The sequence below is a fragment of the Phaethon aethereus genome (genome assembly GCF_964289735.1).
Source record: "Phaethon aethereus genome assembly, chromosome: 3".
Classification (NCBI taxonomy): Eukaryota; Metazoa; Chordata; class Aves; order Phaethontiformes; family Phaethontidae; genus Phaethon; species Phaethon aethereus.
In genome coordinates, this window is record NC_138576.1 from 103,720,535 (window position 1) to 103,733,786 (window position 13,252).

General features: G+C 37.7%; 1 protein-coding gene across 1 annotated transcript in view; it reads left to right on the top strand.

Moving 5' to 3' along the window:
* Positions 1–13,252, top strand: part of HHAT (hedgehog acyltransferase) — a gene marked incomplete at both ends in the record, with an annotated part of 161,920 nt that overhangs the window by 92,197 nt on the left and 56,471 nt on the right. Inside the window, one exon of the mRNA XM_081997736.1 lies at positions 4,858–5,002. Within this exon, the coding sequence (XP_081853862.1) occupies positions 4,858–5,002 (145 nt within the window). The remainder of the gene's footprint in view (positions 1–4,857; positions 5,003–13,252) is intronic.

Genomic DNA, 13,252 nt, shown 5'->3' on the forward strand with positions numbered 1-13,252 from the left:
CATCAGGTTGGGTTTGCACTCTGGTGGAAAACACAGTTTTACAGTTCCAGAGCCCTCCCTAAAACAGTGTGATACATGTGACCTGCTCCCAGAACAAGCTACTGCGAAGGGATTCAGCAGCCCTCTGAATAACGAGCATTTGGGACATGCCAAATCACCAGGGTGCCACCAGTGTTGCTAGAAAAAGTTCGGAATGATTGCTGTAGGAAGATGTAGGATTGGGTCCCTGATAAAATACTGGGGAATATATTTCTGTAAAAGAAGACTTCAGTGTGATGTTTTGTATAGGACTGCTTAGTTTTGACTGCTGTACAGAATTTGGTCTTGGGTGTCTCCTCAACTTCCCCATGGGAGGGTGGATGACTTATTCTGGTCAGTATTCTCCAAAGTATTTTCTATGTTGTTGGCTAGCCAGGAGATGTAAATGCATTTAGGAAAAACGCTTGTGGACCCTCAATTTCATTTCTCCCTGCCATTCAGTAATGTTGTTGTACACAGTCCTGTAAATCATTGAGAGTGCAAATTTATTGTTGAATAGCTCTTACACACCTTAGAGAGAAGTTCTTTTAAATAATGCTCTGTTGTCTGAAGCTACTTCTCCTGCCATATATGTTAGTTTCACACTCATAGTAGTGTAATTGCCTTACAAGGCAAATAAAATTAGTATTTTCTCTCCTGACTTCAAAATTCCACCATGTCCTTTAACTTGACTCTTAATTCTAACCTAAATTATCTATTCTGGTGCGTGTTGTCCTTTGTAAGCTATCTTTCTCAAGAAACAACAATTATACAAGCTTTCTATTTCTGGCTTTATTTTCACTTAGAGGCTAAATGTGACATGCATGTGTAACTGGAAATGGATTTAGGAACAGGAGTGTTTGGACCATGCAAATCCTTTTCATGCCTGTCATCTTCCACCCCTCTCAAACACACAGATTTACTTTTCAAGGTACCCACTACATGATAGTATAATTTGTTTTTGTAAGATGACTGAGAAGGCCCAGTTGAGAGAGATCTGATGGTAGCCAATTTTTCTAGATGCAGTGATGTGCAGAGAGAGGTTTTTCTCAACATGTGGCAAAAATGTCTGAGGCTGATCTTCATTTACAGCAGGAATTGGATTGGAATAATAACCCAAACTCCGTTCAGTTCCAGGAAAGGTGGCCTGAGCCAACCTTTGTAAGTCACCACCTATGTCATGTTGCATGCCTTTGGGACTGAGTATCTTCAATATGTCTGTTTTTTTGTGTAGTTGAAATGCTACAATCCATTTATTTCACAGTATGCAGGGAGGTGGTGGTGGTGGTGATTACTAAAAGTAAACTATGATGAAGTATTGATGTGACATTACAAGTAAGATGGAGCATTGAGCAAGGATGTAAATTTAAGGGTTTCAGCCAGGCAGCCACAGCTTCATTGTTATTTTAACACTAGATGCTTTTTTACCACTCTGTCTTCTGGCCATATTTCCAGAAAGAAAAGTGGAAGGAGAGACAGACAGAGAAACACCACAAATCCATAGCAGCTGTTTGTATTGTTGCAATGGAACATATTGTTGAAAGCATTAAATGGCATAATGAAGAGTTGTGGGTACGGAGATTTGTTGTTTTTCTGGGTTTTTTGTGGGTTTTTTTTTTATTATTTTGTCTGTTTTGATGGAAACAACTTGCTGTATATTCAGAAAAATCCATATGCTTGTAGATATTTAAATAACACATGTTGTTATGGATTATCTAGACCAGTCTCATTCCTTTTTCATGGGTAAATTAATGCTTCCAATGTATTAATTTGAGCACAATAGCTGCTCAGGTACTTTCATAGTTAGCTTTTTCTAGATGATATGAGATGTTTAAAGAACGTTTTCTTTTTTTACCTTCATTGCAGCTGGGTAAAAGATGCATTGACATCAAAGGCTCTCAGGAAAATGTGTACTGCTTTTTGGATCAATGCCTAGCAAAGTTAATGGAAATTAGCTACAGCAAAACCCAGAAGGGGTTCAGTGTTTGTCTAAACTATTTCTGTCTTAAACTACTCCCTTATACTTTATAAATGACCAAAGACTTTTATGGTCTGTACTACAGTTAACTTGTGTTGTTTAACATACAGCACTTTTGTAGAGGGATGTAACAGCTTTATTTATTTTTTTAATTGACTTTATTACTTTTTTTTTTAAAGTGACAGAGCTTTTTTAGCTATTCATGTTGTTTGTCTTAGTTGTACTGCTTTGGGTTGTAAAACAGGCAGACCTCACAAATTTACCAGGTCTAATCAGTGCCTTGGTGGAAAATGCAGTCCAACACCAGCTGTCTGATGGGTTGTCCACCTCTAACTCATTCTACAGTTTTACGAGAAGATTGTTTTTTTTTTTCCCTTTCCTAATTAAAACTGTTTCTCTATAGAGTTGATGAATAAGTTTGATAGGCAAAGGGAGAGTGAAGGGTAGATCTGATGATAGACTATGCTCTATAAATAAGCTAAATTTCCATCAGAATTAATTAGCATGGTGTAAGAAAAGGGTAAGTTTGGTGACTCCTAACACAAAAGTTCAAGTTAGCATGATTATAACTGCTCCTTATTTAAATTTGGTTGTTAACATGGATTTAATAGCAAGATTTCTAATATCTTCTCTGTGTGCGTACACTTACGCATTCTGAAAAGGCATACATTTTCCATATATGGGACCACACATTCATACTGTGCGTTTCAGGAGGAGACAAATTAAAGCTATCCTCTATCAGTACGTGAACTGAAGGAGAATGTTTTGGAAGCCCTTGGGCAGCTTTGGACATGCAAAGTACTAGGAAGGGAAAATGTTATTTCACTAAGTAACTGTTGGTGTCTGTGAATGTTTATATAATGATCTTATATTCTCCACACTTCTCCTATGATGCCCTAGTTTTCATCCAAAGTTTTCAGAGAAAAATTTCAGTCTCTGTTTTCATATGTAAATGTTTTTCATAGCGTTGTATGGAAGATTGACTATTGCCGTATTGTGCATACAGCCTGATTCAGAATACTTTTCCTTGAAGCTTATCTACCCCCGTTTTTGTGCTGACTCAGACTGACTCATACACTAAGTATAGTTCTGACTGGGGCTAGCATTCAATTTACCAGAGATCTACTTTGCAGTAATATGAAAAAATTGTATTTTCATGTTTGTAACTCATTTATTTGAAAGTTTGTCACTTTATAACCTAACAGTTGAAACATTTGTTTCGATGCTTGCAGAACCAGCAATTTAATTGTCTAGGAATGTATTTTTAGGTCTGTTTTGAGCATGTGTTTGTTGTTTCAGGTATCTGAGCATGAATTCTGGTCTGGCTGCAGCTATTAGAGATTAATTACTTCTCTTTTTTTTTGATGCTGCAGTCACAAGTGTTTGTTTTCTGCAACATCAATGTTTATGACGTGAAGGCTGGGCAGCTCCTGATATTTTCCTTAGTTCCTGTGCCCTGGCAAATGCTCATTGCTTCACATAAAGCATTCAGTCTTTTGCAGATTCAGGCACTACATGAAGAGTCTTTCAGCTTGGGTCCATGATGAACAAGATATTTTTCCTTACGCAGTAATGAGACGATATTTCCTTGTAATGTGCTATAACGCTCTGTAAAATTTGTTCTAACAGCTGAATATTGGAGGAAGCTAAAACTTTCTCATGCTTCTTTCACCATCTTTTTGCAGTGTACATGTTGCACTCATACCTCAGGTGATAATGCAAAATACAGATTCAGAAAAATGTAAACTAGTATATGGTAGAGAGAGATCTACTTTATTTATATAATTAGAACAACAGTACCAAAAACTTCACAACAGATATTTACACTTCTCGAACATGAGCAGTAATATCTGCACTGAAAAAAAAATTGGGAATGCATGTGTATTTAAATCTTTTTTTATAAGGAAGTATCTGTTTATTAAGACTGATTGTGATAACCAGTTCTGATCTGACTCTAGAATCTTTCAGTGAAGTCTGATTAATCAACAAAGCATTAATGACTTCTGAAGTTGTTGGATGCTGTTTGTTTTGTACTGAAATGCTTTAGTCCTTATTGGAACCTATTGGATAGTATTATCCACCCCAGAAGCACGTTGTTACTGTTTACGTCCATCAGCAAAAATTAATCAAGGAGTACATTTAATAAGAAAAGAATTAAGAGCTGTGTCCAGTTCTGGGCTCCCCACTACAAGACAAACAGGGATGTGCTGGAGTGAGTCCAGCAAGGGCCACAAAGATGCTGAAAGGACTGGAGCATCTGCTGCAAGAGGAGAGGCTGAGAAAGCTGCTACTGTTCAGCCCGGAGAAGAGAAGGCTTGGCAGGGATCTTATCCATGTGTATAAATACCTAATTGTAGAGGGGAAGAAGACAAAGGCAGACTCTTCTCAGGGCTATTTAGTGACAAGACAAAAAGCAATGGGCACAAACTGCAATACAAAAAATTCCATTTAAACGTAAGAAAATATTTTATATTGTGAGGGTAGTTAAACACCAGCACAGGTTGCCCAGCGAGGTTGTGCAGTCTCCATCACTGGAGATACTCAAAACCTGGCTGGATACAGTCCTGAGCAGCCTGCTGTAGCTGACCCTGTTTTCATGACCTTTCTAAGTGACCTCCAGAGGTCCCTTCCAACCTCAACTATGATTCAACGCTGCTTTTTATCATGAAATCTTACCCAAACTTTTAAATGGCATTGGTGGGAGTTCTGCCAGATATTTTAAAACCTTTGGGATCTGTTCCATAAGGATTTGAACTTCTGTATAAAAGTTATTCATTGTAACTACAATGTCTTCTTCTAATGTTGCTTGAAGAATTGTAGGGATTGGTAACTTCATCTGCACCTTTTGTTTTGCCCCTCAGGAGCATTTCTTCTCACCAAGAATTCGTCGTCGACTTCATGCTGTCCTAGCATCTGTTAGCACTTCAATGTTGATTTTATCAAATCTAATATTTCTTGGAGGAAATCATGTTGGAAAAATCTACTGGAACAGGATCTTTATGGAAGGCAAGTTTATTTTCATGTGCTTTCTATGTAACAGAACTTTCCAAATATTACCTTGGGTGGGCTGAGCCAGGTTCTTCTCTAAGTGCATTAACTGGGAGTACCTTTTTTCTGTTCCTGTTCAAAACCATCAAAAATCTGTCTGACAATATCTAAATAACTGTGCAGGCTGCGTGACTACAAAGAAACATTGCCTTTCTCCCATCAAGTCTAGAAAGAGTTATCAGGCTTCTCTGTCAGTGAAATCACTGAAGGTGGTATAATAAATGTGTGACAAGTTAGCCAAGTTGGATTTTTCTTTTTCTGCTCTGCATTTCGTGTACATCAGTAAGAATAGGTATACTAAAGCCAACTCTATAGATTCTTTGGAAGGTTAGTGAACGAGATCTGCATAATACAGCATAATTGAGCAATTAAGGTTTTTTTGGTAGTGGATATGTTGTCAAGGTAGGGATCTTTTTACTATTGAGGACAAGATTTGAGGGCAGGGGAACTTGGGTGACAGTATCAGCCTGTGGTGGTGTTGAATAAGCAGTATGCAGTGTCGTGCTGTGAGCTGACTCAGGAGACAAACACAGCTTTAATTTTTTTTGCTAGAGCTCAATGTAAGCAGGACCAGTTTTCTTCTTAGGTTCTTATTGCTGCCAGAACCCCATGTTGTCAAATAAAGGTCTTGTAGAGGAATATTTCTCCCTCATGAGGGAAGTACTAATAGTCTGCTGTGCCTAGAGTTCTCTCCTATAAAGACCACCTCTGTCTATTGCTCTTTCATGCAGTGTTTTCTCCTCTTGTTCCTTGCAAGGTTTTAGAGATCAGCTCTGGATTTCCAGGGTCCTACTTAAGCATCACAAAATAATTAAACTATTAAAGACTAAGTTATATACATAAACTGAACGATTTCTCTTCTGAGCTCAAGCAAAAAAACATTCAAACAGCCCTAAGAAAGGTATATTTTTAGCAGAAAATATAGTAAAACTTTTCATTAATTCTGGGCAGGGAAGATGGGGTAAAATACTGGCTCACGTTTGGGTTTTGCTCTTAAAACATAAAAGATATGTTTTCTATTTTCTCTTAAAGGCTTCATTTTTTCTAAAATTGTTTCCTCCCAGTTAGTTGGCTCATAGTTTCAGTAAAAAAAAAAAAGCTGAGAGAATAAGTTTGGAAGTAAAGTTAAACATCACTTCTCATCTATTAAAAAAAAAAAAACAAAACCACTAGTGAAATTGTCCATTTCAGGTTTATAGCTTCCTGCAAATTATTTTCTTAATGCAATTTGTATATTATAAATGGAGAAAGTATGCCTTCCTCTTTGGCAGAGTTAACAGTTGGCAGAATGCTGGGCTTTGCATCTGATGAAAGACAATGTTTTAGCAAGCAGAACAGTATTTAATTAAACCAGATCAATTATTGATTGTTTTTCTAGGTTTGGTTTGATGGGGTTTTTTGATAGTTCTTTGGTCTATTCCTTTGCATATAACTTGAGTACATATTGTTACTTCAGTATTAGGTACCAGGTGTCTAAGATAGAAATAGCAAATCAGTTTAGTCATTTGCGATCTGTTAATCGAATTAACTTCATTTTTAGAACGTAAAAGCTTTTGCTTAGTGCAGCTTATGCTCTACTAGTAGAAATCTCAGTGTTAAGCTTTATATGCCTCTATGCTTAAGTCGCACAGATGACTGTGAGCATATTCTATTACTGCATTATGGTTCTGATAACTCACTGAAACATCCACTAAGATTTTATTGCATCAACACTCCTGCTCCAATGTGGTTTTCCTACTATGGAACAAATGCTGATCATTGAAGGCCAGTCCAATCCAGAAGGACTATTCAGAACTATGGTCTTCAATTTAAAGTAAATTTAAGTGCTGGTCTGTAGGAGATGTAACAACAATCTACACATGTATTTGGAGAGTGCAATGCTAAAAGATAAATAAATTTCTGTATAGTCTGCACTGTTCTGGTGAATGCACATCATCAATATATTCAGACCAAACTAAATACTACAGTATATACTCTTTGGTTATTCCTTTGTCAGCCCAAGGACAGATGAGATGATCTAGCTGCTTGTCTTCAACTCAAGTTTTTGGCATTACCTTCATAAAACATTAAATGAGGATATGCTTGACTTGTTTGAAGACATAAGGGTGGTGGTAGTGAGTGCTCTGTGGGGCAGGAGAGTGTTTGTTTTGTGTTTTTATTTTTACACTTTCTTTCTGGTGTGATGCAAGCAATATAAAGTTCCCATGTGTGAAGATTTTCTCTTGTGCACTATGATGTTGAAGAGCTTTGATTAGAACAGATATTGACCCATCAGTGTGTTGTGAAGAGTAGTCAAGAAATCTGACAAGGGACCCCCAAACATGTTCTCTACATAATAACCACATCTATGCTCTTGCACTTGGTAGACAAAGCAATGCTATAATATCTAGTAAATTACTAAAATCTGCTAGTTATGTATCTAGTTACTTTGACTAAATAATTGTTAGCTTTGGGTCAAGAAGAGAGAAGATACTTGGTGAATTTCAGGCTGAAATATTAAAAATAATATTCTCACTCTATTTAAAACCTTTTTATCTGTTTGAAATTAACCTTAGTTTAGGAAACCTAAGCAGGGTTTGGCACTCTAAAACTGCATCTAGAGAGTAGACATTTGCATTTGGAGGACATCTCTACATTCTCAGCAACCTTGGCAGTAGGACTTGAAATTAGTTGACTGGAGCGGCAGAGGGCTCTGGAGCAATAGTGTGACATAAAATCCCTGTGAGGCAAGGAATAATGAACAGGTAAGGAATAGAGAGCTGTGGAAACAAAGCTGTCCACCTGTGCATCAGCTGCAAAGAATACTCAGTTCCTTTCCTTTGTTCAAATCCCACAGAATTATGTCTACAAAGATTTGTATGTATATAGGTAGAAAGAAAATAGAACAGATGTGCATTTCACAGTTTGTAAATGCAGTTGGCATTTGTAGATCACTAACAAAATTAATCAGGAACATATATGCTAAACTGAAGCAATAAAATGCATCTCAGAGCAGAAATCAGATCTCCAGGTTTAGGTGCGGCTTTAGGTGTTGTGCAGGGCATTTGCAGGTCTGGCAAGGAAATGAATCTCAGAATATCAGTATTTTTAAACCCTAAATGCCCGACATACAGCACTTTGTAGTCAGAAGCTGAGTTCTACTGTATAAACAATATTCTATAAAACAGTGCTTGGAGAGCAGCTTTCCATTAGCATGTGTGACAGTGTTGAAAATTTAAAATGGCTAACTCTTAAAAGGAAGGTTTACTGAAGTTGAAGATGTACAAAATGCACTGCTAGTTTTGTTCTTCGGTTACTGAAGAGCATCTACGGTGTTCTTTTGCAAAGACTGAGTATTATCAAAAAGCCATACAGTTGTCTGAGACTGTGGAGGAGAGGACATGGGTATGAAAGCAGTTAAATACCAGGATAGCATTGTCAGTGCAAGGAGGACCATGCAAGTGAATTACCTTTTTTATCAAAGTTTTGTGGATTGCTTTTTAGGAACAGGATTTAGATGAGGTTGTTTCTCACATGTACTAAGTTTTGGATGCTGCAGTGCCCCTTGCCATGCGATAGTTATCCCTTCTCTTTTCCCGGAATTCTTGCGTCACTGATACTTGAACTGTTTTGCAGTGCCTTGGCAGTGCTTTCCACAGGTCCTATACCGCTGACAGGGAGAGTTTATACTTGAGCATGCCAGGTAGCAGTATTTTTTAGCATTTGCCTTCCTCTTGTGAAAAATAAATTCAATTTATCTGGCTTTAAAATAAATTCCTTTGCATCATTAAAATACCTATTGTCAAAATTATGAGAGCGGCGGGGTTGTGCGTATCTTATATGTATGAGTATTTGTTCTTAAATTTGTTCTCAGTCTGTTTGGACCAGCCTTGGTGCTTATTTCTAAAACTTAACCTGGCCCCATAAGTTATTTACAAAGAAAAAAGTTCCTACAGCAAGCATTTGCTTTGACTTTTTTTAGTAAGGTTTTTCTCATATGAGGCAGTGTTTAATAAGAAAGCAGGAGAATTGTCTTCTACATAACAAACTGGTTTTAATCCTGTATTCAGAGTAATTTAATTAATACTTCAGTTCAAAATGAGAGGCTGCAATGAGCGGCGTTCTCATTGGAAGGGCTTTCTGCTGGGATCGGTGCTGTGCAGCGCTTTTGGTTAAGAGGTTGAATTATCTTAGCAAGCATGGCCAAAGACATTAAGCTGTGAGGGGACTCAAGTATATTGAGTGATAAAAGTATAAAATGTTTCCTGCTCTTTGGTTTGCGAGGAACAGAGACCAGGTCAATGAGGAAAGCGCACAGTGCGTGTCAGGCATATTTTACTTTGAACAGCTGTCTGAAAATTGGACAGCCATCATTTAACTCGACTATAAACCAGTACTCCAACTATCCAATTTACCTTGCTAAATTCTGAGGAGGCCTGGTCTTGGAAGAAGTTATTCCCACTTACATGTGTTTTAACATGGGATGAGATGCTTTGTCACTCTTCACTGAGTTCAGAGGTATTTTGTACAGGCTAGTTTAGATTGGATTGGATGTCCAACCTTTGAAGAGGTGTCCTTTAGTAGATGTCTAACACTCGGTTAGAAATGATTTACTATAGGAATACAGAATGGCTGGCAGAAGTCCTGCAATGAAGGGTATCTGACTGTTCTACCAGATTGCAAACTTCGTGCATCAACTGCATCATACCACTCACAACAAAAATAGACCTTACGCCAAGATGCATTGACAGCAGTGTAAAATGCATAAAATAACCTCTTCTCCTACATGATATTCTGAAGTTTAAAGTTAAAATATGTCCAGGTTTGGTTACTGCAGTTTAAAAGAATAGTCATCATCTGACAATTAGAGAGAGGGTAATACAGCAACATGATTGCAAGTCTAGTAGCCATGGCTGTAAAATAAATGGCATTGTTTTGTTTTTGAGAGGAAAGTATTGTGGGGAGAAGTAGGTACATAGAAGTTTCTGCAAAGAAAATGTTAACAAGCTATTCTGTATCGCCAGTGAGATCAGGAGAAGGAAAAAAAACCCCTGTAAAATGTATCAAGGAAGCTTTGGTTGAGGTAGGAGAAACTTTGAAACTGTAAGGCATGGAAAGTATTAAAACACATTACCTAGGTAAGCTGTTGGATTGCCATCTTTGGAGGACAGTCTCCAGGTGGACAAAAGTCTGTCAAGCAATGTAGGAAATACTGATTTCATTGTGATGTGCGAGGAACCTCTGGATGGTCTCCAGACCCATTCCAAGCCATTTCATTTCTCTAGGTCATTCATCAGCAGAACAGCTGTTTACATGGAAGAGCAATCTGTGTACAGCACAGCAGGTTTTTTGTTTGGATGTATATATTTCTTCAGTAAGTCCAGGACCCTGATAATGTACAAAAATGCAGTTTCAGTAACACTTTATAACAGGTTTTTTTTTGAAGTTTGATGATCTGATGGAGGGCAAAAAAGCCCATAGTGCTGTGGCTGAGGTGCAACTTAGTGGAAGTCATGGTGCAATTTTAAACTACCAACAAATAGTCTCATGGAGAAGTCTGAAATTATTTGCTGTTTCATACTTGCTCTTTTCTTCTAGCATTTAGTATGAAATGCTTAGAGTTGTGTATGAATATTTCATTAGATAAATTTCTGAGAACATTTAAAACCAATTGTACTATGCAAAACTAAAGCTGATCTGTCAAAGTCTAATATTTGTTCACTAGCTGAAGATGGTGAAGCCTTTATTTTGCCCCCAGTTTTCCCTTTTGGCTTGCTTTGAAGCAAAATTGGGTTTTATGCTGATCAGAATTCAGTTATTTGGTTAATTTATAGGGAAAAGAAAAGATTTTGTTGTCACTACTAGGTGATTACCTGATGTACTTTATGGAGGCAGAAAGCCTTTGGACTACTTCACAGCTGTGCAGCATGATCTCAGATTGTATTTCACGGGATGTCTTAGACATTGATTTGCAAGTGGGAATTTCCATGATAATGACATAAAAGATTCAGAGCTTTGTGTGAATCAAAGTTTGGTGTAACATGTTTGGTGTAATATGCATAAATGTGGAATTTTTGCCTTGCTTTGGCAGCAGCAGTAGACTATTATGACATTAAATTAAAATGATGCTGTTTGCTAATTACACGATATCACAGTATTGAAGATTATTCTCAGCATTTATATTGGTTTCATTTTATGTAAATCATGTAGTGAATGAATTGAGAATTGAAAGCGTATCAGGATCCTTCAAGGCATCATCCTGGACTGCTGTTACCTTTAGAAGTTTTGCCCTTGATTTTGAAGACAGTGAAATTAGGTCCTTTTTCTTTAGAAAAGGATTTAGAATTTGTATATTAGTAGTTGAGATGCTTTTCTATGTTCAGCAACTAAATCATTTAAAAAACACGAGTTACTTATCGTGTAGCTCCACTGCTGTGCGAGAGAGATCAATAACAAAAAAAGATGAGAGATTCCTGTATCAGTTGTTGTATGCTCTAGTCTGGCTCATGTAAGATCATGTCTACGCATTAGATACGTTGCTGGTCATATGCCTCATTTACAGCAATAATGAGTGTAGGAAAACCAGCACGGGACGATCAGCAGTTCACACGACAGCATTTCTCCCTTCAGAAGCTGTCTGAATATTGCTAGTTAGCTTAGTTAACAGATTTGACACAGTCTAAGGGCTGAAGGAAGCTAACGAAAAGAGTCGGAGCAAGGTAGTTAGAACTTGTCATTAAACAGGGTTTTGTTGGACTTCTTACCTCTGAGGTGTTGCCAGATAAAATACAATGATGTATTAGGAGCCATATTGCACATCAGCAGTTTCTCAGATTGGTAGCAGTGATATCTGTAAATATCTAGTTATGAAGGGGCTTAAAGGTGCAGGAGGAACTAAACCATGTAGCGAAGGACCTCAAAGAAGGCCACAAGACCTGTCCGCTGAGGTGTCCCTGTGACTGTGTGATACTTTGCTGTCCATTCTGTGCATCTCTTGCAAAGTCTACATTCAAATTTTTTGCAGCTGAAAGAAAAAGGAGGGCTGCTTCAATGATGGACTGTTAGAGTTGTCATTGTGTTTTCAGATGGCCCTTGTTTTGGTTTGGAAGCTTCTGCTGTAGAGTAACTGGCATATGGTCTTCCAGCATTCCCGTTCCTCCAGATTTTCACTTTCACTGAGAAATCCCACTTGCTGCTGTTATGCAGAAACATACTTAAGGTCATTTCTTCAAAAAATACATTTGTGAATGCTCTATTGATGGATTGCATAATTTAGAGAAATATTGCATAGTGGCAGGAACAGTACTGAAGATGTCACACTCTTCCAAATGATTCATTCCTCTTCATGCACAAAGGAAACTTTCTTTTACAATCATTTATGTGACCTTGCTTGGTAGGTGCAGTTCATTGGGAAGTGAACTGGCAAAATACCAAGAAAAATGAATTTTGGTCTGCAGTAATAAGGAGGCAGTGATTTTTTTTTTTTTTCCCTTTCACTTCCCAAAGGATGAGCGCTGTATAAAAGCAAATATTCACATGTTTTTTGGGGGGGTTTCTTTAGAATTGAAACAATAAAACATGTTCTGCCATTTTGTGTTGAATCACATTGGTTTGAACCTTCGTCCTCTGTGAAAACTGTTGGAGCATTACTATGCTTAAATTCAGCTATTGCTGTTGAATCTCTATAGTTTACCATTTGTCTTTACAGTCTCAGGACCCGATCCTGCAATCATATGAATGCAGAAAGATCCTTCAATCTAGAAAGTTCCAGAACATCTGCAGACATTTCTGCCAGGATCAATATGATTGCAGTGTCAGAATAGGTCACAAAGGACCTACATCTCATATACCACGTTAAAGCCTTTATTTGACATATGGCATGTACAAGTAAAAGAAGGCAGGAGAGTCTACACTACGACTGTAGGTACAGAGTTCACTGTTGTGCATTATGTTGTATGTGACTTAACAGAACTAAGTAAATTACACCGTGCACAGAAAATTGGGAGTTTTTCCTATATCGTGCTGCCTTCTTGGCAATCTACAGCTCTTCTATGAAAAGACAAGAAGTTTGCTACTTAATGAGCTTTGCTGATCACAGCCAAAATGCGTCCAGATTTTCAATGGCTTGTGCAAGGTTCATACGACCTTTTTCTTATCATTGTAATGATACCTGTAAAATGTAGGATGGTATGATGAGCAGTTGGTGTAGTGGGTTGGCCAAGGCCACCT